This window comes from Megalops cyprinoides, chromosome 24 (genome assembly GCF_013368585.1).
Source record: "Megalops cyprinoides isolate fMegCyp1 chromosome 24, fMegCyp1.pri, whole genome shotgun sequence".
In the NCBI taxonomy this organism is placed as follows: domain Eukaryota; kingdom Metazoa; phylum Chordata; class Actinopteri; order Elopiformes; family Megalopidae; genus Megalops; species Megalops cyprinoides.
The window spans coordinates 14,550,684-14,578,317 of record NC_050606.1 but is presented as its reverse complement, the minus strand read 5'-3'; the positions used below and the strand labels follow the sequence as shown (position 1 = coordinate 14,578,317).

At 42.7% G+C, this 27,634-nt stretch overlaps 1 protein-coding gene across 2 annotated transcripts in view; it reads right to left on the bottom strand.

Annotated features, from left to right (window-relative positions):
- adcy8 (adenylate cyclase 8 (brain)) overlaps positions 1–27,313 on the bottom strand; it is a 65,593-nt gene extending 38,280 nt beyond the window's left edge. For both annotated transcript variants that reach the window (XM_036518674.1, XM_036518676.1), the window contains exons 1-5: positions 24,981–27,313; positions 9,611–9,760; positions 5,914–6,044; positions 4,591–4,702; positions 1,606–1,733 (exon numbers count right to left, since the gene is read on the bottom strand). In XM_036518674.1, coding sequence (XP_036374567.1) covers positions 1,606–1,733; positions 4,591–4,702; positions 5,914–6,044; positions 9,611–9,760; positions 24,981–25,850 — 1,391 coding nt within the window. In that variant the 5' untranslated portion in view covers positions 25,851–27,313. The remainder of the gene's footprint in view (positions 1–1,605; positions 1,734–4,590; positions 4,703–5,913; positions 6,045–9,610; positions 9,761–24,980) is intronic.
- Between the last annotated feature and the right edge of the window lie 321 nt (positions 27,314–27,634).

Below are 27,634 nucleotides of genomic sequence, written 5' to 3'. Positions count from 1 at the left end.
ATACTCTTTTAAAAAAATACTTTTTGGCTACTTTGAAGAATCTAATAATTCCATTTGTGTAATTTCATAGTTTTGATGTATTTACTATTATTCTAAAATGTGGAAAATGGTAAAAAAGTGGTCCGAACTTTGACTGGTACTCTATATATACACATATTATTAAATCAGCAGAAGCAGTACAATCACAACTTCAATTTCCATATTCTTTTGACAACATGAAAAACGTTGTCTTCATTTTCATACAACATAATGACCATCCAGACTCCCATTACAGAGTGCATAGAATTGCAAGAATTCAGATTGCAAGAATAGCTGAGCATTTAGCTTTTGTGATTCTCCAGGATTTTGGAACCTGGTCTGCCAGGCTTTCAAACTAGAAAATGTACAGCTTTTTGCGGTAGATAATAGTTTAGTGGGGGACTGATCGACAGCATTATGGCTGCTGTCAAGTTTTCAAATGCCACGTGGAAAGGGTTTAGCTGTTAGATGGGTGCCATTGTCCACTTTAGAGTGACAGACAAAAGGGAAATGGCCACTAAGCGGGCAGCCAGAAAAAGGCTCTTATCACTCTGTCTGCCGCTATTGGCCTTTTTTTGCCTTTAATGGGCTATTTGTGCATCACTCTAGGAGAGGCCAGCTGATCGTGTGTGTTCAGGAGGTCCACAGGTAGGATACATTTAGATGCATAAAGTGGCTCTCTTGAGGGGGTGGGGAGCAAGTCTGTCAGATGAAAATGTTAGCTAATTAGGGAGGAGACGTCAAGAATATGATGCAAACCCTGTATATTCTGTTGCATAACCACTGATTGGGATATATCAGGCACACTAAACTGTCTCTTACGATATGGCAGTGATGCGCCGGCTGACCGAGTGGATCTGTTTTTTTTGTGCCACCCTTTTTTTTAATCACTGTTTTGTATTACTCTTCTATCCGCTGTGGCAGGATCCTGCCCTGGCAACAACCTGCTGGGAAAGCAGCTGGAGCATCAGTTTCAATTATGGAGCTCATTAATTATTAGGCACGTCTTCAATCACATAGTAGTACCAGCGCTTCGATAATAGCTCCGGGTTTCACACATCTTGACACAGGCGTTCCATGGGGCACTGCGCAGATTGATCAGTGGATAAGCCAGCAATGAATAAATCAGACATTTGGTCAATTTACCTTCACTGAATATGCTATTCATTTCATGATTAGGAATGGCACAGTCTATGGAATAAGGTTCTCTGTGGGTTGTATAAGTGTCAGATTAAACTCATGTCTGTGCTGTTACAAAGTGCACATGGCATATGATAAACCAACGAGAATTTTTTTCAAATGGAAATGCTAGCTCCTTTGAAATGTAGACACCTATTCTACAGAATATGCCTAAAAACACGGACCAAACATGGTCTAAGAAGAAGGTCTAAGGTCTGAGAATTTGAGCCAACTGCCTCATTAACGATTGCTCAATCTGAGCTGGGCATTGCAGTGGTCCTGCTTGTGTTTCATACTTTTTATTGCTGCTGGTGTACAGGCTCTCTCCTGGCAAAGTCCGAGGGAGCTCTTTAGCTGAAACCCAGGGTGACTCGTTCCACTGACGCACATCAGCCCTTACCCACGTACCTGATGGTTTTGATCATGCTCAGACCCATCTCCACACAGCAGTGGGCGTGGTCCTGTCGGGGCTCGGGCAGCCCGGACACGCAGTAGTAGCAGTCCCCCAGGATCTTAATCCTCAAACAGTGGTGCTCCTGATGGGAAGGGATACCGGCATAAGTCTGAGAGCGGCGCGCATAGAGCTTCAGAGGCCCCAAATGGCCCCAAGGGGCCAGCATGGTTGCGTCAACTCTGTTTACTGTTTACCCCTTTTTTTAATATTCAGGGACAAACCATTGAAGTCTTTGTAAGAGGACTGTGCAGACGAGACCCAGGCAGGAGCTGGAAAATCCTGCCCCCTTTTTGAAGGCATGCTTCCAAACTGCTTTCCCTGAACAAAATTCCTGCCTTAATCTGTCTCTAGCTGTTTGGAATAAGTTTGGGTTTTCATGATCCCCGCAGAAACAGCAGTCAAAGGCCTTAAAAGATATTCAAAGAGTACAGTCCCTCACACCTTTAGATTATTCAGGTACTGTATGTGAGACAGAATATGACACTGGAACTACAGTGTGTTACAGTGGTTTGGGAGCTCCACTTATAAGATGGTAGCAGGTTCAGTATTTGGCCTGAAGTAATGTACCATGGTGAATGTTTTAGACATAAAATCCATGCTATGTAAGTCACCCACGAAAGGGAGACTACAAATAAACACAATGTACAAGTGATGCTAATATTACCAATCTCTCCCTCGCGCTTGCTATGAGCTACTACCATTCTGCTCACAACCCACGGCTTCTCATCAGTTCTGCTTTTTTGCTCAAGGAAGATTAAAGACAAAATCAGCTTTGATGTAACAACAAAAACAGGTGCGCCTTTCAAATAGTCCCCCCATCCCGGGGACTGTCAGCCGTAAAGATTAATATGACAGACGCCCAAGCTGTTTTTTTTACAGTGGTGTCTCATTAACAGCGCATTAATTTAAGTCCGCCCCCCAACCCTCTTCAACCCTCCAATGAATCCCGCCATAGCACATTGTCCGTAACAATTTGCGAACATTTAGAATGTGAACACGGGGAGATTACACACAGGGACGCAATGAAGATATCTTCATAATGCTATTACGGAAATGATTATTGTAAGCATTTTAAAGTCTGAGGCACAGCATAATGCAACAGCATTAGTGGAGTGGGTCTAAATGCTCACATCCTTGAATTAAAAGCCATTTTAAAGTAAATACAAGGCTTTTTAAAATTTCCCTGGTGAATCTGATGACATTTTTAGGCATGTGTGTTTTCAACTAAATATGGATTAGTAAAAAAAAAGATTTCATTCATGTTGCAAAAGCTTGATGTAAGTGGGTGAGTGAGTCAGCAAATGAGTGAGTCAGTTAGGGAACTATTAGTTGTTTGTAACTTTGTCATATACAAAAGTATTTCCCACAAAGAAAATATGCAAATAGTTTTCCTTAAAAAAGTTAAAAGAAGCCATCATAATCAGAAATGCTTTAGCAGACACTTATACACTACTTTTGAAAACGCTTGTTAAAAATTCACAGCTCTTAGTTAGTACATTGTGGTTTTATGATTAACTATGCACACTCCATTGCCTTGTTAGTAAAAACAAGGCTTGGAAGCTTTTAAACTGGACAATTAAACATTCATGAGAACAGAAATATGGAAGATATTAAGAAATACCTGAAGGGTATTGCTCCATGATTTTGGATTACACTTCACTAATTCTGCATTTATAATATGCTATGGTTCAGTAGATATTTGAAACCCCACAACAACATCAGAGCTATCAATTATTTGCTCTAACAAATGGCTTTTTAAATCTGTAGTTTCTGGCTTAAGGCATTTGGTCATACATAATTCTTGGAATGAATTACAATAAACAATGCAGCATTTCATATCAGTTTCCATCACCACTTTGAAATCTCCTTTATCATTTCAGAATATTCCGCCTTTAAAACGCATAAGAAAAATTATTTTGTCACTGATTTATGTTCAACTATTTGACTTTGCCAACAATAAAGAAAACCAATAAATACTTGTTCAAAAACTTTCCAGGCAAATAACTATGAACACAAATATTATCCTTGACTACAAAATAAAAATGATTGAGTGAAACCCATTTAAAATGTTTTCACATTAATGCAAAATCTCTTATCCCTGTATGATATCTGACTATTATGCATCCAGCTCCTACTTTATTGCCACCTCATTTCAGGCCATAATGTGTGGGCCAACTGCAGATGCAATTTGTGTTATAGTTGCGCAATCATACACACACACTGCACCAAGCACAATGTGTTTTCTGTCTAGGTACACTTTGACATCTGTTGTATCCACCTGCTAAAGTGGAACATAGGGTCTATTGTAAAGCACTACAAACATTCATTGTACATACCAACACCTTCAATAGATGGGATTGCTTTATTCATTTACCATTTTCTTTTAGTCTCATCGTTAGAATACCTGCTAGTTAGTGGATGTATAAAATCTATACATTTTTGTAAAATTCTCTCCTTCTGTCTTTTTAAAGTGTAGTGAATCGGCTGGAACAATAACAGTCTGTGTACCTGTGTACATCCTTTAGTGTTTTATGGTGTATGTTCCCATGGTCTCAGTCACAAAAAGCCTCTGTTCATTGGTGATAAATTGGTGACAAAGTATTATTGGTACTGATATTGGTGTTTATTTGCTCGTATTTATATTAATCAATGTATTAATGTTACATGTTTTTATGGTGTCCTAGATTAAGTTCTGGAACATGCTTACCCATGAGTGCTTTCCCAATAGTAAAAGAGTGCCAATTACATCACATGAATTTTGTGTAGGCTTGGCAGAAAGTCTGGGAACCAAACCTGCAAAGTGTCGGTTAAATGTTTAGTTCTTTTACCTGTACAATGTTTTCACTGTGCAACTCATCCACCCCATCCAAACCCCCAAAAAATAAGGCGTCATTCAATTTTAAAATTGCGTTGAGAAGAGATGATTCCACGTCACTCACATGCGCAAGGCGATCGAACCGGGCAAACAGCTCATTCAACATTCTGACAAGTTCTTGGGCCGACAACGTTGTGGAGAGGTTGGTGAAACCTTTCACGTCTGCAAAAAGAATGCTGAATAAAATATGGAAATTTAACATTAATATTTTATTCTGCTAATCCCCGCTACAGTACAGACGTTTATGATAAAGACACACAAAAAAAAAAATGGAAGCACCGGACACATTGCTCATTTGCATTATTAAAGTTGACAGTGTTCTGGAGGCATATTTGACAAAATTATTCCATGTTTCCATAAGTAAGTAGTGTTGTGATTCAACAACATATTAGCAATATTTATCATAAGGAGTAAATATTTATGTTTTTATCCCATTTTGCCATCACCAAATGTTTAATAGCCTAATTTGTGACCACAGTCACATTTTACACAGCACATAATCCACATAATCAGGAAACACCCCCCCCCCCCCCTCCCCTTTTTCCCTTTTGAAATACCCGAAACCTTGTCCTTATTGCAATAAGGTGTGGGCAAGAGGGATTTGGTGGTTGATTTGATTGCTTAATCAACAAAAGTGTTATTAGCATAATGGTAAAAAGAGTACTTATTCCATGTTGTACGGGAAAAAAAAATAATCTGGACACACCAATGGCTGCTTTAACTGCTAGCATTAAGAAGTGTCAGTAATAATTATACTTTGAATTGTGTTGAGGATCCCTGTCATTCATCAGCTTTATCAATAATGAAGTTCATTATGTGAACTTCACCTTCAAACTCGTTTTCATTGACTTTTGAACGTGGGTGAGGCCAGTAACTGGTTAATGAGCCACACTTGCCTTAATCAGCAGCCTTAAAAACGTGTGTGGCTGCTCCTGAGCAGTCAGGGTTTTGATGTGGGCAGTTTGTAACCCTTGCAAGACTGAGTCTTTATTTTATTTATTCATAAAATCTATGTTTTTGCCAATTTCTCTCTTTCTTATGTGTGGTGAATCAGAGAGCACCATAACATTCTGATATATAGGCATTCCTATATGTATGACTCCTAATTGCATGGGTTTGGAGGTGAGCTGATACCCTTCCAAATGTTCTGTCAGTGTCCCTCGTGGCATCCTTTAAGCCAGTGGTTCTCAACTCCGGTCCTGGGGACCCACTGCCCAGCATGTTTTAGATGCCTCCCTGCTCCAACACACCTTGTTATCAAGCAGCTGTTAATACCCAGTTGATCATTTGAATCAGGTCACATCTATAACATGCTGGGCAGTGGGTCCTCAGGACCAGAGTTGAGAACCACTGCTTTAAGATTAGCTTGGCGGGTGACCGGCCTCACCTGACGTTCTCGTAGCGGTGGATATAGATCTTGTGGAACTGGTGCTGAAGGTGCTCATCCTCCACATTTGTCATGTCGTTGATCATCTCCAGCACCACAAACCGAGGTAAAACGGACAGCACCAGCCTTTCCTGGGAGAGGGCAGGGGGTGAGAAAAGGAGGGGGAGAGATTCCCATTGGACTCAATCAAATATCCTTACTCAAACTTGAGACTTTGACTTCAGGAGAAAAAAGTCTGAAGTCCTTCCAGCTAAACCCCAAAGCAGAATGCCTTAAAACTTAATTCTGGTGCTTGCTGAACTGAAGATAAAAAAAAAAATTGAGTCCTATCTGAATTTTGTGTAAAAGGGGCCTCTGGATCAAGACTAGTCCTTTGACTCTGGTGTCCTGACAATCCAGACCCATGGGTCACTATAACTTGTACAGAAGTGATGTGATATGTAGATTATTTCTGCATGCAGTTCCAAGAAAGAATTTTTTTTTTAATCATTTTGCATTTTAGGCATGTGCAGCACATGAAGGAAAGCAACATCAAACTTGAAGATGCCACTGAAATAGCCCCTCTAAACACTGTTGTAGCCAGTCTGTGAACATGAGCAAATCTCTAGACCAATCAGGATGAAACATGGTGAAATGATCACTTATCACACATGGGAGAAAAATGCGTATATTTTAGGGCTGATACAACTGTTTGTGGAGGTGAAGGTATGCCCTCTGCTGAGTGAGGCAGTTCAAGTGAAGCCCTTGAAATGTCTGATATTTGCGCAGACGGTCCCAGTAATGGCATCGCAACGTCGTCTCCACTCGAGTCGCAATAATCCCTCTCCACGCAGAATAGTTTTCAAGTGTTCTCTGAGAGCCCTATTCCATGGAGAACACCGTAAGGCTGAGAGAAACGGTGAGAGACTGAGAGAGCGAGGGAATGAGAGTGAGAGAGAGAAACAGAGAGAGAGAACATGCACACGAAAGCCTTTACAGGTTTGTACCTGTAAACCTGGGAATTCCCAAGCAACTTTGAAATTCATGGGCCTCACTCTTGTGAAAGAGGAAAATGCTGGCATTAGGCTTCAAACCAACTGAGGACCTTAGCACCAGCTAATTAACTCACTCTGTCCCTCCTTAAAACCAGTTCAGAAAAATTGCCATTTTCCCTTTACAACATTGCTTACAGCAAGGGGTCCAAGCTTCCCAGGCTCAAAACTCACCTAATGAATGAATATTTTTTCTTTATTCCTTTTTAGTATATAATACCATATATCAAAGCGCACCATGTACACTAGCCATCACAGTGACTTAAACAAAGAATAGCCTATATGAGAATAGAGCTGGGGTAATGGCATACACAAGCTGTACCCTATTCTGAGATCTCTACAATTCTGGTTGTCCTGTCAGGCAATCACTGAACATATGATGAAACCTTATGATTTGTGTTTTCTGACCTGAGGCAACTTTTGGCTCTTCAATGCCTCTGTACAGAGCTTCTCAATTTACTGCAGGGCGTCGATGTAGCACAGCTTTTAGGAGTGAATTTCTCACAATACCAATGGGAAGATGTACTGGGAGCTGCCATACCCTTGCAAATAATACTCTGGGAGTCGGGGTAAGGTCCCTGTGTGCAGAATATACCAAATCTCCACACTCAGAACTGCACTCATTGTACTGCATCACTGGCAAATGCAGAGTCATTGGCTTTAGGATGGTATTATTATCAGCACTATTGATCCATGCACCACCAATGCACAGCTGATGCTGTCTGAGCAGGATCACAGTTCACTGATGAGGCATGCGATTTTTTCCACTGTGCAAAAGACACGAGTCCCATGAAGGGGGGGATTATGGGAGTGATGTAACTATCTATAACTAAATCTTGCGTGGATCCTGAGCCCTGCTGCACAGCCATGGCTGTTGAGCCTCCGTGACAGCTTCAGCATGCAGCAGCTTCAGCACAAATCTGTTTCCCATGCGTCTCTGCTTTCCGTGTTGCTGTATGCACCCTCGACGCCTGACATGAAATAAACAGTGTCGCTAAGTGGGAAGTATCCATTACATAATCGGCACTCAGGGGCTACTAATGGCACTACCGCAACCTGAACTAACGCAACCGCGCAAACAAGCTCAGGCAGCACCTGCGCCCTTGTTTCCGCCTCCCGCCGTGAGACATCTGATCTCCCCACCTTTCAGCGCCGCAGCCTTGCCCTGATCATCAGGTATGGGGCAGCGTTGGGCCATCAGTTTTTAAACAGTCTCTATAGGCTTACAGATTTTTCAGCATGAGGCTGAGTGCTTATGTGGCCTATGTGGGTGTGAAATGGAACGTGGTGTTTGCTCTGGTCTTGCGGGTCACAGTTGGATGGTGGAGGGGGTGGCTGGACCAATGGCGTGAAAGGGCAGAGGGCTTAGGCTGAGGGGGTGTGACGCCGTTTACTCTCCTCGGCCTCGCGGTCCGATAAAGAAGGGAGATTGTTCACTGGCGTTATCTTTACCACCTTCCGTTTGGGTGGTGGGTGGAGGTTTGGGGGGGGGGGGGCAGTGTTGGTGAGCATGCACCGCTCCATTAAAGGATACACCCCTTGCGTTTGATCAAGCGCAGCCGCGTTCAGGAAATACTCTGGCCTTAAAAGCTTTCCGGCGATATCGCTCACTGACGCACGGCGGACACACTCTCCCGAGCAAACAGAGATACGCATCTCTGCCTCTCCAGCAACGGGATTGTCTTTCAGCCCCACGAAGAAGAGCAGAAAAGAAACACAGGCATCACTGATACAGATGATCAACAGCGAGCTTCAAATGGAGCGTTGATCACAGTGTGCTGCTTCATCTTGCAAATGTGAGAAACATTACATTGTCCTTTAGCAGACACTCTTATCCAGAGTGACTTACACAGGTTACAATTTTATGCTTTTATACAACTGGACGTATACTGAGGCAATTGGGAGTTAAGTACTTTGCCCAAGGGTACCGCAGCAATGCCCCAGGGGGGAATCTAACAAGCAACCATTGAGTTATGAGCCCCACTCTTTACCACTGTGCTACACTGCCACCCCTGTCACCAGAACTAATCAAAAGCCTTGCCCTTTCAATGCTATGGATAAGTGACAGGCACTGACAAGAACAACATTCCATGAAGACAAGGAAAGACTAATCACGCAAGGGGCTTTGAATTACACCCGTCCTAATTAGCTATCAATGATACAGACAAATCCATAGGAATCGCCTCGCTCTTTAAGATTATGAATATTTGAGGGTGTAGGATCCCAGTGAGTCAGCTCAGGAAGGGATGGGTAATCACCCGTGAGACTCTCAGCTCTGCATTTCTTTCCTCTCCTTTTCTGCCTCAATTCAAAGAATCCCAGTGACAGCTACTCTCTATCAATATTCATGAGCAGGGAGACCTGGAACATATTTTGGATCTTAAAGATTGGCTGTCACACCTATTCACCACGCGTCCAGGTTAATCAGAGCCGCACATGACAAGTAGCATACTGCTAGAACATATTCATCCACTGCTAGAAAACACTCTTAACTGAAACAGTCTTAACTGAAACTGTACAGATTCACAAGGCAGGGACAGAAACTCCCTTGTGAAATACGCACAATCTGACATCCAGTTACTACTGATGTAGTGCTTTTGGTGAGGAGTGAGGGGTGGCTCTGTCCCCTCCCGCTGGTGACAGCCCATTCCCAAGGCTCCCCTCACCTGTCTCTGGTTCTCCGTCTCCAGCCGGAGCCTGGCTTCGATGCACCTCCTGGTCTCCAGGAAGGCCTGGCGCTGAGCCCTGTCCGACAGGTAGCTGATGAATATGCCCGCCGTGTTCATGCACATGAAGAGGACGGCCTGGGCCACCAGCTAGCAGGAGAGAGTGAGAGGAGAAAAACATTAAATTGCAGTCATATAGCAGATGCTCTTATCCAGAGAAACGTACAGTTTACACTTTTTGCACGTTATCTGTTTATACAGGTAGATAACTACTGAGGCCAGTGTGGGTTAAGTACGTTGCCCAAGAGTACAGCAACAGTGCCCTCAATGGAGAACCTTTTGGTTATGAGCCCTGCTCCTTACCACTGTGCTACACTGCCTTCTCACCTCAGCAATGGCTTCAAGACTAATGCTCAGTGTCTGTTGACACAGGACTACACATTCTCCCAGGGTCATTATCACATATTTGACCAGAACGGACAAAACATGATGTCACTGGGGTGAAACTCTGTGGCAACCAATTGATACCTCTATAGCAGTGTAGGACTACTCAGTGATTTGGGGGTATTTGTTTTCGGCAAGGCAACACACAATTCCTGGTGAGACAGCTCCCACAAAAGTATTACTGATCCAAGATTTTAAAGCTGTCTCAATATTTGTAAGCAATATTGAGCATAATATTAGTGTATCTCTTTTTATGACAAATTTTGTTTGGTTAGTAAATACAGTAGAAAACAAATAATGGTAGAACGGTAGTAATATTTTATGTAGCTGTTTGAAAAGGTTATAGTCTATAGCAAGCTCATTGGTTCAATACACATATTTGTGCCATGAGTTGATTAGTTATAATACAACCTCAGGAAAAACTAACACTCCCGGGACTGGTGTGGTCTGTTTCCATAAAACCAGCTTCATCATGGTGATTGTCATAAAACTGAATACGTTAGTCATAAGCAAGGGCAAAAAGCCTTTATGAGCAAATGCAACCCATTATGCATATCCACTATCCATAATTGTTATGACTGTATGCATTTTGACATGATTGCGCAAGGGATTGTTGGAGTACAGTGCTAACTAGTGATGATTAGCTCTTTAAAAAATATTAATTTTGCATATTTTTGTTAGCTGCATCAATGGAAGTTTTTTGCCCACCAACATTCCCTGCTTTACTGTGCTTTACAAAACACAGCCTGGTAATGTGGACGCAAATACGAAAGGAGACAAATTAAGTATGATTTTAATGCAGAGGTATGTGTTTGGCTATAACTACCATCAGACTTTGTTAGTGGCATCTCTTATTGGTGAGGATGGAAAGTGAATGATCTTTATCAGTGAGAAAACACTGGCCTTGTCTCATATATCAAATATTAAATATTGTTCAATGCGGTGATATTAGGTAGTCATTATTAGTACATTGTCTATACAGCTGTTATTTGGCTAACTATTGGGCATGTTTTAAGAACCACAGCCCCAGAACCCAAAATAACTGAAATCAAAACAATTGAAAGCCACCCGTATCTTACAGAAAGGGGAGAGGTGCAATCTGGGATACAGATAATCATATATACAGCATAGCTGCACCTCCCACAGTCAGACATGGTGCCTCTCTGTCCTCAAATGGGGTTTATGGAGCGGTGAATTGGATGCCACATATGAGAATGCTCGATGAAAGTGCCCTTTTGAATGGCATTCTTCGAATGAGGGAAAGCGGTTTTGCTTGGAGGAAGCTCTTAGCCTACATTTGCCGTGCATCGTATTCCAGAGGATACACTGTGTGGTGACCTAGCTGAGTATATAGAGTGCATCCCTTCAAGAGAAAAAAAACAGCCATTCATTTTTTCAGACTGTGAACTTTGCAAATATGTATGATGTAACTGTGCCAGTTGTGTAGACCTCTTTACAAGTTCAGAACATCCGAGTTGAGTGTAACAGAGACAGCTATTCAATCCATGAAAGCAAGTTAGTTCTAGCTTAAATGAAATGTATAGTAATAATAATAATAAAAATAATAATAATTGAACAGCAAATAACACAATACAAATCTGACAGCTGTTTTCACAAATCTATCTGTTTATCCCCCTGATAAAACCACCACGAGAATAGCTTACAGGAATGTGTTGTAAAAGCCCCTATAAACCATACAGTATCATGCAGCCTCTGCATTTATGCAGTTCAATGTGTGTTCAGGTTCAGTGTGTAGAAAATGGCCTATTCTAATCTACTGTTTACATAATAATTACACAATTCAGGTTCAGGTTCAGTGTGTAGAAAATGGCCTATTCTAATCTACTGTTTACATAATAATTACACAATTATGGTAATAATTAAAGATCACAAGGTAGCTGCACCCTGTGACATAACATTTTTATTTAGATTGAGGTTCATTTTTACACTTGAAGTTAAGGTAAAGTATAGGGATGGGTTGAAAATGACATTTCCTTAATACTGTCTGTTATTGCATACACTGCCAGCTCTCCTGCCTATGTAACAATATGTTATTGACATAGATTCTATTTGGTATGTGTCCCATGACTACAGTTAATATAACAAAGGACAAAAAGGGCAGGGGGGGGGGGTTCGCTGATGAAATTACATGCAATCATTATTAATTCTGTACAATTACCACCTCCCTCTCTACATCGTGGGACCTGAAATGGCTACAAAGGGTGAATTCCCTCCCCTGGCAGTTCTCAGGATGAAGCAGGCAAGCCCAGACATGTCTCAACACCTGCCACTTCATGCCCCAAAAGTGCGTCTGTGCGAAGCCCTGGCAACGCTTCAGATGGAACACACACCAGCAATTAGCAACTTGCAAAGCGCGTCAAGCAACAGTATACATTGGGCATTTTATGAGCGCATCTGGAATGGGCGAGACAGCACCAGCGATGAGGTTATGTTCCCCTTTTATCTTTATTTTGCAGCAACACAGAAACCATCTCAAATCCCAAGAGAAGCGTCTTACAGCTATTAAAAGAATACTGCCGCCCTTGTGCTTGCGGGATTTCAGATGGAATTTAATCTAAACGCCTGGCGGTTTGTCCTTTAACAAGCATTACACATTTAATGATTTCCGTGGCTTCCACTGTGACTTTGGTGGTTGCCAAAATTTATGCTCTTGCTTTGTCCTGGATTGTGAAAAGAAAGTCTTGTTTTGTTACCTATGGTGGATGGGAAATTGCAGTTCGATTGGATTGAATCCAAGTCTGATCAGCATAGAACACCATTCACAATCACACCTAAAACTGCATACATAATTACACTACATTATGAATGAATATAATGTAATTGAATGTAATAATCACACCTTTTAGCACATGCATGTTCTTTTTATATTTTCTTTCCAACAATGTATTATTCCACCCAGAAACAGATCAACACTGCAAATGGTTTTAAATACAGACCTTCACTCAACACAACAGAGATCCTATGATTTGACATAGTGAGTTTATGTACTTCTCACCCAAAACTTTTTTTCATTAATTCCAATTACTGCTAAATAAGATACTTCTAACAAATGACAAAGTAACTAATATTTCTTATCTGAGGTAAGAGACCGAGGCATTATGCACATTGCAGTTAGATTGCATAGAGACCAAAAAGGCCATTCCAGGGATTTCAAATGTAGCGATTGCCCGAGGCCAGCTCGACAACAGAAGCACTGAGAAGTGGGTGTGACGCAGCATACATCGAGTGACGAGAGTCCTTCTCTCGGTCATGACCAACATTCACGGCGCACAGGAAAAACGAGTGTTTACAAATGTGTTCGCACGGCAGCCACTTGCGTCACGGTGGGATTGACCTGAAGAGGCCCGAGAGGGCCACTTTTTACAAAGTAATACATTCATAAGAGGTCTTGGCTTTTCGTGAGAGATTAGCGCTGCCACTTGTGGACCGTCTTCACACATGAGGGCTTTTCTCGCTCGCGCGACGTTAGTCGGCGGAGGAACAAAACGAACCTAAGGCGGGGGCGGTCGGGCCACGATTCGATAAACAAGGCAGAAATAGATGCAGCCCGTCGACATGTAGTCGTGCGCCGCCTCTGTCTGGGAACGCCATCAGATATTTAATTTGTCACTGATCCCTCATGTGAATTGGACCCAGAGTGTGCGAAATTAAAACATAAACATGGCAGTAATTACGCCGGTCACGTTGTTTTGGAAGTAGAGTGAGGCGAAGGCCTTGCTCCTCAGCAACGACACTGCTACTGTGCCCAACTGGGTGTGGTCGCTGAAAATGTGGTTTGGCTAGAATTATGATGGCCATGATCCATTAGGAAACACTACGACCCCTGACTGCTCCACCCACTGCAAGGGTAGCATGGGAAAGAAACTTCCCATGGATGATTGTCCTTCCTTCTTCGCCTCTGCAATGCCAAAGTAACGCCCGATTTGTGTTTAATGCTGTCTTCATCTGTAAGGTGTCTGCTCGATGCCAAATGGGTTTGCATGGTAATTATTAATCATTCGCTTTGCAGTTTTAGAATGATGTCCTGCTTAGGCATATCACGGCTTCTAATAAGGAATCAGTTCATTCTCAGGGCATCAGTATTTCAGCAGTATGAAATATTTTCTCTGCTAGTGATTTTCACTCTGCCATAATGACTGTTTATAGCCTATTAAAGCCTATTTATAGCTCACCACAACAGTAATGATGCCACCATATTTTTCTAGGGTTTCTGTGAATTTGTTGAAGATTAAATTTGTAAATATGTTTTACATATACACTGTATGGACAAAAGTATTCGGACGCCTGACTATTACATTGTAATGACATTGTAATCAAATACATTTACTTTAATATGGAGTTGGTCCCCCTTTTGCAGCTATAACAGCTTCCACTCTTCTTGAAAGGCTTTCCACAAGATTTTGGAGTGTTTCTGTGTTTTTGTGCCCATTCATTCTGTAGAGCATTTATGAGGTCAGGCACTGATGTTGGACGAGAAGGCCTGGCTCGCAATCTCCGTTCCAGTTCATCCCAAAGGTGCTGGATGGGGTTGAGGTCAGGGCTCTGTGCGGGCCAGTCAAGTTCCAACTTCCACACCGAACTCATCAAACCATGTCTTTATAGTCTTTGCTTTGTGCACTGGGGTACAGTCATGTTGGAATAGAAAAGGGCCTTCCCCAAACTGTTGCCACAAAGTTGGAAGCATAGCATTGTCCAAAATGTCTTGGTATGCTGAAGCATTAAGATTGTCCTTCACTGGAGATAAGGGGCCTACCCCAAACCCTGAAAAACAGGTGTGGCCAAATACTTTTGTCCATATAGTGTAGTTTATAACCAAGACAAACATGACTGAATGGTGGGACACACATTTGGGAAACATATTTTTAATAATGACATTGGCTTTGTAGGTGCTGGTGGCCAAGCTGACTCCCACTGATACCATTTACATTAACTGATGACATTAATTACATTAAATTAATGAATGAATACATGGATGGAAAATGTTTTGCTATAAAGCACACAGAGCTGGAAAAAATAGGAAAAATAAACACCCTTAAAAAGGCGCCATTGCAAGTTTCAATGAATATTGCCATTTGTTTTCCAATTAAAGCTGTGGAATCACTCTGTTCCCTCACAGACATCAAAATTCTTAGGAATTTATTTTGATAAAATGTGAAATAATGTTTGTTATTTTCTTGGTGACTTTGAAATGACATGAGATACATTGTGGTGATGCCCGGACTTCAGCACAACCACAGATCTTCGATGACTGGGCTACACTACATTATTTACTTATCCAGGATTGCCTTAACAGCCTGCGTTGTGAGTATTATGTGTTCATCATCTGTTTTTACAACCAGATGTCTTACCGAAGCAGGGCAGGGTTACTACCTTGTTCGAGCATACAATGACCCCGTACCCTACCTGGGCTTTCAGGCTGCAGCTGTCTGATCCCAAACCACAACCCCACACAGCCACTTAATCCAAAATAATTCCAGCGTAGGATCTATGAACATTTGTTCCCCTTTTTCAAAGACAAAAACAGCAACAGAAATGATAAATCCCTCTCTGAACTCCTGTTTCCTGCCCTACAGGTGGACTGTAAAGTATGGGGAACCATTAGCGTGGAAATCCATAAACTTTTGTTCATCTGAAGGTAAAACCACATTGTATCTTATGTATGTTATGACTAGTGGTAATGACGTTAGGAATTAAAAACACACTTGCATAGGATTCTATGTTGGCACATGACAGTGTTTGGAAGCAGGATCACATTTTGCTTTTGCATCAGACACACTGGAGACTTAACGAGTTCCAGTCTAACGATATATTAAGTAATGATGACCAAAGCAATACAAAGAAATATCAGATTGGAAGAGGCAGAAAAGTATTTGCATCGTAGAAAAGCATTGGGTTAGAGAGTGTGTAATCTCCCTGGCGGAAAAGGGAAAAAAAAAAAAAAAACTTAACAAGGATTCCACTGAGAAAAGATCACCCTGATAAAATAATATACCCCCTCTGTGCCCTCCTTTCTCAGTTCTGTACATTTTCTTCCTTTATGATCTCCAATCATATTGATCAACGTTGGTCACACTGGCAGTTTAGTTTTACATTCTCTCTCTCGCTCTCTCTCTCAAATTCTCTCACAATCAGGTTGTAACTCTCTGTCGCTCGTCCATGCACACACACACCCACACCCACCATAAAATAATAATACTAACGGTCAATTCAGGTTCTGACTGCAAACCTGTCCATCTGACATGGTGACGCTGACATTCAAAGATGTCTGGGAGCGAAATCCATTATTACTTAGGTCTGTCACCTCGGGGCATGTCCAGCGAGAGCCACTGATTACAGTCAAGTCGTGTAAGACCTTAACCTTGAAGAGACGAAGGCCAGAGGAACGGAGTGGGGGAGTTGGTTCCATTAATGTCACGGCTGAGGTCTGGACGCAGTTTGCAACCTACTGCTTATTACAGCTCTAGGCTACAATAAGCCTCCACTCAGACTGAAACACTAACCAGCTTCTTTCAGCCCAGCACAACACACTCTCTCCGGCAGGCCCATTACAAAAAAAAGAATCTCATCCTGAAATATCAGACGTGCAGGGAGGCATGCATAAAACTCTACGGCATCAAGACACCAAAGGTGTCACCAAGCCTGCAAATGTTTGAATTGCATGTAGGCAATTCCTTGGTTTTACCAACAAATGGTAGACAGCATCCCATAAACAAAAGAGATCTCTGCATTTCATCCAATGATACCAAGTATGTAAATGATGGAAATATATAAGCACATAAATACACTCTGTAACATGTTCTACAGAGCAACCAGAAATCACCCCTGGAAAATGCTTGAATACCCTATCTTTTGATGTTGTAAAGATATAACTGTAAGGTAAACATCTTGTAGGGTATGTGGGTGCTCAGAGAAAACTATTAAAGGCATTATATTTTGCCATGCCCTTGCCCCTACCTCAAACAGACAAAAACATCAGATTTCACTTGCATGAGCTCCAGTTGCTGCCTAATTAAATATCCACTGAATAAATATCCATTGACATTTTGTTTGGCTATATCCAGGCATGCAATTGTAATGTTTTGTAATGGATAACATACCATTGACCGCAAGGGACAGTCAGCAGTTTTCTGAGAAATTAAATTGTGCCTGGGAAAACATCAGACAAATACACAAGTTAGCCAAGGCTGGAGCTGTATGTTGGTACAGTCGAGCTTCTGGGATCATGACCTGAGTGTTTTTGCTTGAAATTCCGGGCAACACATTTTCTGCAAAACACCTCGCCCAGTCTAAATGGCTGCTGGCATAGAATTCTAAGAAACATTAGCTATGCTGGCTGGTTTGGATGATTAACTAAGTGTACCTTTTGGAAGCAATTAAACGCCCACTACCTCTCCCTGAGCATAATCACCTTATGCTCTTATGTAACCCTCATGAGGCGGTAAACCTGTGCTCTTGATCCAGCTGAGAGGCCTGGCTCCCTCTGTCTGGTCAACCTGTGATCTGGCCCTTGGGCTTCAGGATCAGGACCTTGAGGATAGCTTTGACTCTCAGCCTCAGGTGTGGGAGAGCAGCCACTGTGCGCCACCTGTTCTAATGGGGATAGAGTGCTTATTCTCAATGTGCTCTTCCACTGGGAGGTCTGAGTGCACTTAGCAAAAGCCCAGAGAAATTCACCCAGCCCATAACTATGTGAATTCCGGGGGGGGGGGGGGGGGGAGTGATGGGTCAGCGGAAGAGCAAATGGCTGTAAAAGGCAAACCGTGAGTGACAAGAAACAACAGCACTTGTCAAGTTGGGTCACATTCTCTCAGTGCTTTGTACAAGGCCATCTCAAGTGGTCCGTTTTAGGCCGTCTGTTCATTACGCTGGGAAAGGATCATTCAAATTAGACAATGACAATACAAACCTACGCTGATGACGGACAAAGATGATTATTAATAGTTGTAGGACTCTAGGATTGTACAGTTGCTAAGTGATGGTAGAATGTAGTGCCCCTGTCTCACAGCGGAGTTGGTCCAAGGTATTGACTTGAGTTCATAGGTTTGCGCAGGATTTCTCAGGTTTTTCTGCTTTCCTCCCAAAGGCATTTCACGGGTTTTAAGTAGCTCTGGACCCATGATCATGTGTAGTGTTTAACTGAGCTAATGGAAACTCCACCATGGATTTGCAGATGGTGGCATCCTGGTGGCAAATGCACAGAAACCACGCATAAGCATCTTCTGAATCAAGTCTATGAATGAAGCAGAATCTGTCATGGACATCACCAATGCTGTGAGCATCATGTGCGCATAGAACTTGCAGCCGCCCGCTGAGAATCTGCGGAGAGGAGAGTGCACAGCAAACAAATCTGCAATCCTGTTAGAAGCCGGCCCTTTAGGAGAGGGGTGTGCCATGTGCGGCAGCTGCAAACCAGCCCCTCAGAGTAATCCAAGCTGAAAGCGCGATATCTTAAGCCCAGGGGTCAGACTTGGTTAGCAGCGAGCAGTGGGTGTCCTCTCGTGCGGACTGAGTGGACCTCTCCCTCCCCTGGCGGTCATAGAGAGTCTGACCCTATTCACTCTGTCGAGGGCACTGCAGACTGCCCGGAGACTGGAAATCTAAGAAGCCAGTGCTTACAACACTCAGCTTCTGGCTGAACCACGTACGCTCTGTGGTGATTTATTTTTCCTGCCTCATCATATTTTAATATGGCAGCAATATACAATTCAACATAATGAGTTTTGAAATTCATGTACCCTAACATTGAAAATATTATAATACAGCAAAATATTAGAGCCTTTCAGTAGCAGTAGCCTTTTCTGTATGAATGGGTACCATGAATTGAAGGGTATTTGAAAAGAAACGGTACATTGGTTAACTAATTTTAGTCCATTCAATTAACTTCCTGAAGGAACCCAGCACACAAATACAAAATATGCTTGCATACTTATCACTGAATCTTCTGAACCATTTAAAATTAAGCCTGAAAATAAAGGATTCTGTTTTCTCTTCATTTGTAGAAAGGGCTGCCTGCTGTTGAATGCGAGACTATTTGAATAAGGACGGCAAACATGAGAAAAGGAGCTACTTCTGCTGCATTTAACCACACGACGACCCTACTATGTTTCCCTAGTTCTTGCAGATGAGTTATGTAGCAGGGCTGTCCTGGAGCTGTCCAATGTATATGGCCAAAGCAATGGTGTCCCAATAGTTCCATTCAGCTACCATGAAGTTAGCAATCCATCCGCACAGCCATCAAACCACTGGCAAAGGGGCACTTAGATAACTGTTGCACAAGGACAAAGAAGTCCTTTCACTTCATAAACTTAAACTTTCACTTTAGCTTCAGCAGTACTAGACTTGCGTCAAGCTGGGTCCTTGAGAAGACAACAGCATGCTTTGCTCGGAGGTGTCTGTCCAGCTCGGCCAGCGATGGGAGCGAAGCCCAATAAGTCACCGTGATCAATGCACTCGCGCCGCTCTCCCTCTCCGCGACAGCAAAGAAAATTGACTCCCGGGGTTTATTCATCACGGGCAAACAAAAGCTCCAAACAATTAACCGCGCCACGATTATTGAGCGCAGTCAATCAAGCTGTCTGTATCCTGCCAGCATCCGACGGAAGACAAGAGGCGGCGAGACGAAGGAGCAGCAGCGTCCGGGAGAAAGCGGGAGGCTACAAAAGGCCGATAGGAAATCAGTTGTGATTCAGCACATCACAGAAGAAAAGATGTACAAATGGTAATTATAGGGTCGCTGGGGGGGTGGGGTGTGTGTGTGTGTGTGTGTGTGGGGGGGGGGGGGGGGGGGGGGGGTGCACAAAAGAGAGAGATGAAAGGGACGCGCAAGGATGAGAGAGTGTCATCACCTCGCCGCTCCTGGGGAACCACAAAAGCGGGAAGAGGATGTCTGCAGGTATCGGATGTAGAGACTCTGGAAGATCCGTGCTTGGTATGCTCCATACAAACAAGCCCCACCCCCACATAAAGGCCTCTGAATAGGGGAGCGAATGCAGCAACATGCACATAATTCAGTCAGTGCATTGACATTAAACAATTTGAACTGAATTTGCGTAAATGTGGTAGGATATAGCAACTATATATTTACGGCCCTTGATCTGGGGGAAAAAAAAAACAGGTGGAATATTTTTATATAATGGTTATTATTATTTTGAAAAATGATTTTCCCCTGTTTTGTCAGATCTAGGGACACATATTGTTCCAGTGAAAAATGCATTGTTTACCATTGTTCCCAAACAATGAGTCATTACAGCTTTGAAGAATGACTCCTGCACAGCGCCTCATAAAGAGTGACTCAAAATAGGTTTGCATTGTTCAACCAGTACTCATAAATCCCCAGCACACTCACCGCTCTGAAAAGGGTGGACTTTTACTGGGCTATTTCAGGCTTGAGACATGGTCATGTGAGTCAAACCATATTGTCAAACTTGGACAGCATCAGCGTTTGGCTGTGGGGCTTAATGCCCTGGTTGTAAAGTTTAACAGCTTACATGACGACTCGTGACATGCATGATGACTTGACCTGATTTAATTTACTTTGACTATTTATCCAGCATATATTGTCAATCTTCGACCATGGTTACCGTTAATGTCTGTAACTTTTTGCTGTATTGCCTTGAGGAAGAAAGAAAAGGTATTCAAATATTTTACTCAAGTGATCCATAATCAACATTTGAAGAGTTCTGTTGTCTTTGTATCATCTTTTACATTTTTTTTCAACACAGCCTCACTCAGCAATGCTCTGTTAATGCCCCGCCTAAGTCAACACCCACCCTGACTACTGGCAGTGATGTAGAGGCTATACTTTTTATACAATTGATATTATATCCAGGGTGGATCAATCAACAGTCTGTTACCAGTGTAGACCAGATCACAACTGACTAGTGTCTATTGGCATGTCTTTGTGGCCAGATAAGGTGTGTTTCCATATCCTGGATATTCAGTAAGATGCCTGCACGGAGGCTCTGGTGCCTTCTTGGTGAAGCTGCTATCTTACTATACTTGACCTAGTCTAACCATGGTGGAGCCCAGATGTCTAGGAAGCATTTCAGGTTGCAGAATTATGTGGATTCTCCACAATGCGGAGACGCCACATTCTGGAATACTGATATTGAACAGGAGTAGTGACACGTAGTTTGCCTGGAGGCTGATGGTCGTGAGCTGAATCCTGAATGCACTGTGACTGCAGACGTGACGTTTTCAAGCTTCTGGTGTGTCACAAATTGGCAAATGCCTGAGATGAGATTTTCTAGTTCGGTTAATTGACTGTTTGGAAATTAAACAAATTAAAGGACATTTACCTATAATTTGTGAATAAACCTTTTTGGGGAAATGTTAGAGCCCAATTTTTGTTGCATTTTTAATGCCTCTTGGCAAAAAATATTTTTAAAAGGCAATACAACATACTACCTCACAGCCCAGTGCCCTTTTGAAAGACCTACTGGGGGGGGCGGGAGAATAAGTGCCCTCCCCCCCCCCCCCCCCCCCCACACACACACACACACACATACACACATCTCCATCAATCAGGAGAAGTGTTCTTCTTTGTGAAAGGACAAATGGAACACAATGGTTAATCATAGGCTTAAGCCCAGGCGGAATCCAAAATGAACCCCACTGAGCAATAAATTGCAAACAGCTCGCTGTATTGATGTGTGTCCCAATAGGAAAAGCAGGAGGGAGTGAACGCTTTATTGAACCGGTGTCATGTTTTCGCCATTTGGACAGATTGTATATAACCCTGAATACCAGTAATTATACGGGTGGCGGGATTAATTTAACAGCAGTTGACTGGGCTCAATAGAGTAAACAAATAGGGCATGGTCTGTAAATAAACTCCTGAACAGAGAGGTATTTTACACAAATGGGCTGTAGAATCCCACTTAGAGAGACAGTGTTTAAATTGCAGGGCCCTTCTGGTGAGCAATGTAGCCATGTGGGTGCCGAACCAGAAGATAAAACCCAGGGAGAGTGCTTGGTTGGACGTACTGAGTGAATAGACAAACCTTGTCAGGGGGAATTACGTTTGCACCTGCTAACTCAGACTGAATACTTAGCTCAGGGTTAATTTTAAAATCCTTTTTTTTTAAACGTTCTACATTTTGTTCCAATGTGCAATTTGATGTCTAGGCAGCATTGACCCCCGCATGGACATCAAATTGTGCATGTACTTTTCCTATGATATACTATCCCTGTTTGTCTGTATACTGTTTCTTTCTGTCTGTCTTTCTCGGGGTTGAGCTGAATAATTTTCATATTAATTTCATTTATGTTCTTTTATGAATTACATTTTCACATATCTCATTCCTAATTATACTTGTGTTGATTGTAAAGCTACACTTACATATGATCTAGCATTACAATAATGAAACTGTGACCACTTGGGTTATTACACACCTATAATGAACAGAACCAGCAGATATGAAACTGTTGTTTTATTATTGAAAGTACAGTGACGAATCTGAGCATTATTCAATTTATGTAAAAAAAAAATCATCAAAATGAATTAATCGACTGACAGCTGTAGTGTATTAACCATAATCATGGAGAGGTCCTCGCAATCATTCAAATCCATGCTTTCACACAGTGACAGTTAAGAGTTAAGAAGCTAATATTAGTTGCAGCAGTGTAGCATAGTGGTTAAGGAACAGGACTCGTAACCAAAAGGTTGCCGGTTCCCACAGGGGCACTGCTGCTGTACCCTTGGGCAAGGTACCCACCATTGCCTCAGTAAATATCCAGCTGTGTAAATGGATAGCATTGTAAACACCTGTAATTAATGCAAGACACTCTGGATTAGAGCATATGTTAAATGCCAATAATGTAATGTAATGTGATATGTTGTGCCCTTTCTTCAACTCCAGCACACAATGAAACAGAAGTACTGTGCCTATGAACCCATATGTCCACAGGCCCAGCCTGGTCAACCCATTCAGCCACTCTGCTGTCGAATGCATCTCAAAGCCATCTAAGCATCCACTTTGTCGCCGTAACTCCAAGGCACTGTGAACGGGAATGTTGCACTCTCACTGCGTCAGCTTCTTCCTAGGCCAGCGTGTGCCCGGTGTGGCCTTTAGTGGGGTTTCTCTCTCGGATTATCCACTCTAATAATGAAAAAAAAAAAAATCTGAGCCCTTCTGGTCTTGATTGATTGGATGGAAGTGGTGCGGCCCCCCTCTCTCTCTCAGGTTCATCACGTCAAACACAGGAGATTTGTGCAGCCTGGCATCTCTCTCCTGCACATCCGCTGCCTAATGCCAGGATCAGACAGCTCTGTAACCTCTTATCTTTAACCAGGCGACTCTACTTTTTCCCACACGGGGAGAAAAGGTGATTTATTTCAAAGGCTGTGTGATTCCAAATGCTGTTTTCTGTAACACATTCATTACATTATTACTCTCAAGGCGCCTATAGAGTTCACCTTAGAAATGGGATTGGCTCCTGTTGAAGTGAGGGTTTCGACACAATATATTAATGGTCATATGGTCTTAACTCAGTTTCTTTATGACTAAAATATTCTGTAAATTTAATAATAGTGTCATAAAGTAGCCTGGTACTGACGCTACCTAGCAATTCCCCCGATGTGCATGAAAAGAGGATAAGCATAAGAAAATTAAGCAACATTTGGACTACAATGGCAGCGTAGAAGTAGAAAACATTTGTTGTTAATACCGATGTGCTTCTGCTAGAAGCCTTTATTAGATTAATCCTTCCACGCACAGGAATTTGCACTGATTAGGTCTGTAGTTGATACTCCCATACTGCCTTATTAGCTTGTTCGCATACTCCAATCTTTTTGTATTTATATTAATCTGCAGTACCTACACTTGAATTATCTGTTAAAAACATTGAGCACGGCCCACTCTGAGTATAACTGAAATGCAGACACTGCTGCATCAGCGTTAATGTTTGCACGTGCCTTGCTTTAAATATCCCTGCCATTCGCCATGACTCACCTAAAACTGCGTCCACCTCTGAGCGCGATTAGAAAATTCCAGTCATGAGAAAAAATAGTTAAATGGCTCAGTTGGGACATCAATCACACGATACGGGCGATTTAGATTTTATTTTCACATCTCACGTGCCTTGAATACAGCAACTGTACAGGTAGTGCATGAACTAGCGCTTGCGTGTCGTTCGTGGACAAAGCAGCAACGCCCGTTTTTTGAAAATCCGCCGGTAGGGGGAGCTGCACCTTTAGAAGACGTCCTTGCCTAGAATCGCATTTCAGCACCTTTTTCGTGGACAGCGGTCTGACACGCTGGCTGAAACACAACGTGGATACTAGTATTTCCATTACAAGGATTTATCACGACATGAAGGTGAAAGCTAGTCAATTTCTTAGTTAATAGATTTGAAGAAGAATTCAGCACCAGTTGCATGAATAGGAAATGCCTTATTGTTTGCTATATTGAAATTCCATCTCCTTCAATTGACATCAACATGATCGCGAACTGAGCGAGTTAAACGAATTGGCTCTCCTTATTAGATTTATATGCAGGCATACAACAGATACGCTGAGTAAAGTTTAAATTCATTGAATTGTATTTTTATTTGTTCATTTTCTTGTTTTTCAGTGTCTACTTTATCATAATTCGACTAATACTGCTGATAGTCATGGGGAAAATATTTTCATACGAAAAATATTAGTAGTATGGTGTGTTTTGTTTCGTTTAGTTTATTACATGATTATATTTACATAATCTATGTCATCCGTGGTCATAACCAGTTACGCGTCCAGCTGCAATAACGCACGCACATTGCGTCATGTAATCCTCCAAGGTCTTGTTAAGTGATAAAAACATTATTCCCTTCAGTAGACACTACAGACCGAGCCCTCACACCCGATTCTTCACTCAAAGCGTTGTGTGGCGGTTGACTTTGAAAGAGGAAATGTTGTTGCACCTACCTGGTTCGTAGATATTTGTGCGTTTTGGGGGATCACCAGTTGAACAACAATGTGAAGAGCCGACGTGACCAATCCAGCCAGAATAGCCCACGTAAGCGGCAAAGGAAGCATACTGTAAGTTGCAAAGAGGGTGAAAAGTACGTATCCGATCCCATCTCCGAGAAGCCCATAGCCCAGACCAGCTGCCAAAATCTGCGTAGCCATGGCCACCCAGGTCACCACGCCACTGTATTGCAAATAGCTGTGAGAGGTTGTGTCTTTCCTAACTACCACTAAGGCACAGATCACCACCTCGATGCCGGTGAAGAAGCCCAACAGCATGCCTTTGATAGGGTCCATCGGCGCTGAAGCTAAGGTCAGGTGGAGAACCAAGAGGGTGAGCTTCGTCACCACGTCCAAAATATTCATTACAACCACCGATTTGCGCCTCTGTCCCAAGAAATAGCGCTGGTACAGACGCTCGAGGTCCCTCGATTTAAAAGAATTTCTTAAAGTGGGAAAAATGACGCCCCTGTATGTGTAGCCCCAGTTCAGGAAAAAGTCGGAATTGCTCGGGGCGCAGTCGATTTGGAGGAATCCCAAATCGCTACTGGCCCTTTCGGGGAAAACTTTGGTCCCCCCGTTGTTGTGCCTGTCGCTCACTGAAGTCCTGCCAGCCGAATGTTTCCGTAAGCTTTGGCCATAGGACTCCTCCGGAGTGATGGTTTTCGCGCTGCTTTGCTCGTGGATGAAACGCTGCTCGGTTATGTGTCTTACGGCGTTTTGCCAGAGCAGCCTTTTGGGTCTCGTGCTGCTGTTGCTGGTTGGGGTCTTGTTGATGGTGTAGAGCTCCTCGCTTGCACTCGAGCATCGAACTTCGGACAATTCCATCGTTTATCAATGGTCCTTGACGCTGTCCGTTTTATACGTGCACAAAATGTGTTAGGAGTTTGCGGAGAGGTTTCGTCTTGCCATGCCGTACCAACGACGCCTTGTATCCTTGGGGTGTGTCAAGCTGAATTGAGCAAAAGTGCAATAGCGGGTCATAAACTTGCACGGATTCTCAAAAACCGATTGCGTGAAATTAACTGGCAAACGACACAAATAACGTCAAAAAACCGTTTAGCCTCCATGATAAAGACAGAGATATTTCTTCACTGTCAATTACAATGCGGAGTTGTCAGATATTAATGTTACGAAGCCCATGTGCTGATTGTGTACTCTGTTATAATAGACAATATTTTCCTCCACAGATTTAAAAGCAACTTTGATCCAAGGTTTGCGCGTATAATATATAAACACATTCAGGATTTACTTTCAGTACAAAACGCTTTTAAAAGAAAGAGGCGAAAGTGCAAACATGTTTGCATATCAAGAACAAAGTAGATATAAACAGCTACGTTATTTGGACATTATTTCATTGTGCTCGATATTTCATGCGTCGTAAAAGCAGCAGGTTTGTCATTGTCATGTATTTTTGCAACATGCGATTAAACATGAAATAAATCCAACCAGCGCGCGTATCTTTTTTTTTTTTTACCACTGTAGCAGCATCCTTCGGATAATCAGTGCGCTTGTCCCCACTTTACAGAAAAACGGACAAAGATATTGACTCCCATAAGATGTGGCAGGTCTTCGGACTCCCGGATAGGAATCTTCAAGTTGACAAGTGGGCGGCTGGCTCTGATGCTTCTTGGCATTACAAAAAAGAAAGAAAGCGACTCTGCAACGCCCGTCAATCTCGCGCATCCACCACGCTTCTCTTAACGCGCCCCCACCTCATTTTGGCTTGACGGTTGAATGTCACACTTGGTGTAATGTCCGCTGGCTGGGCATGCGGACGAGACTCGTCTGCTCAGGACAGCGAAAAGCGGCAGCGCACGTTTGTCCCTCTGAGATGAATCAACATTCGTCCATTTGAAGAGTAATCCAAAAAAAATCTGATTAAAAAACAAACAAAACCAGGTATTATCCCACGGTAACCATGGAGCAAGGGATACCTTCCTTGCTCCGCATGGTTCCTTCTCTGTAGATTTGTAAGCAGCGGTTGCTGCCTTTCCTCTTCTGATGAGAATTAGTATTAAGGCGAGTGGATTTGCGGGAGAGAAGCACTGGCCAGCGGAGGTTGGGCGAACAGTGTCAGCTGCGTCTGTCTGACGTCATCCGATCATACTCCCTTTAACCAGAGCGTTGCTTTTGTTTCTCATCATTGCCGCAGCTGACAACGCAAGACGTGGAGGAGTGAGGGACGCGCGGCGAAAGGGAGAGTGTAAATGATGAGATGAGAGAGCGGGAGCTTTTTTATTTGTAAAAATTTACACTTAGGGTAACACTCTGAGACGCGCCTTGACTTTTTTTTTGTTTCGCCCCTCTTGAGAACATGGGATGGATGGCCACAACGTCAACTGTCCACCAAGAGCTCGGTATTAGTTAGAGTTCTTATAGCAGTGGTAACAATAGCACAAACAATAGCCGGTATTAGAAATCCAAAAGACGGGTGTGAACTAGATTTCTCTATCCTGCAACGTTTTTATTGGTACTGTACTCTTGTCCTGTAGTTGTAGCTCTTCAGCCTTGAGCGAATTCGCCTATGAGAGATTCGTCTTTGCTTCACTGAACTAAGTCGTCGAACCAGAAATGTGTCTGACGGGTGAAGTAGTTTGGGTCACCTACAT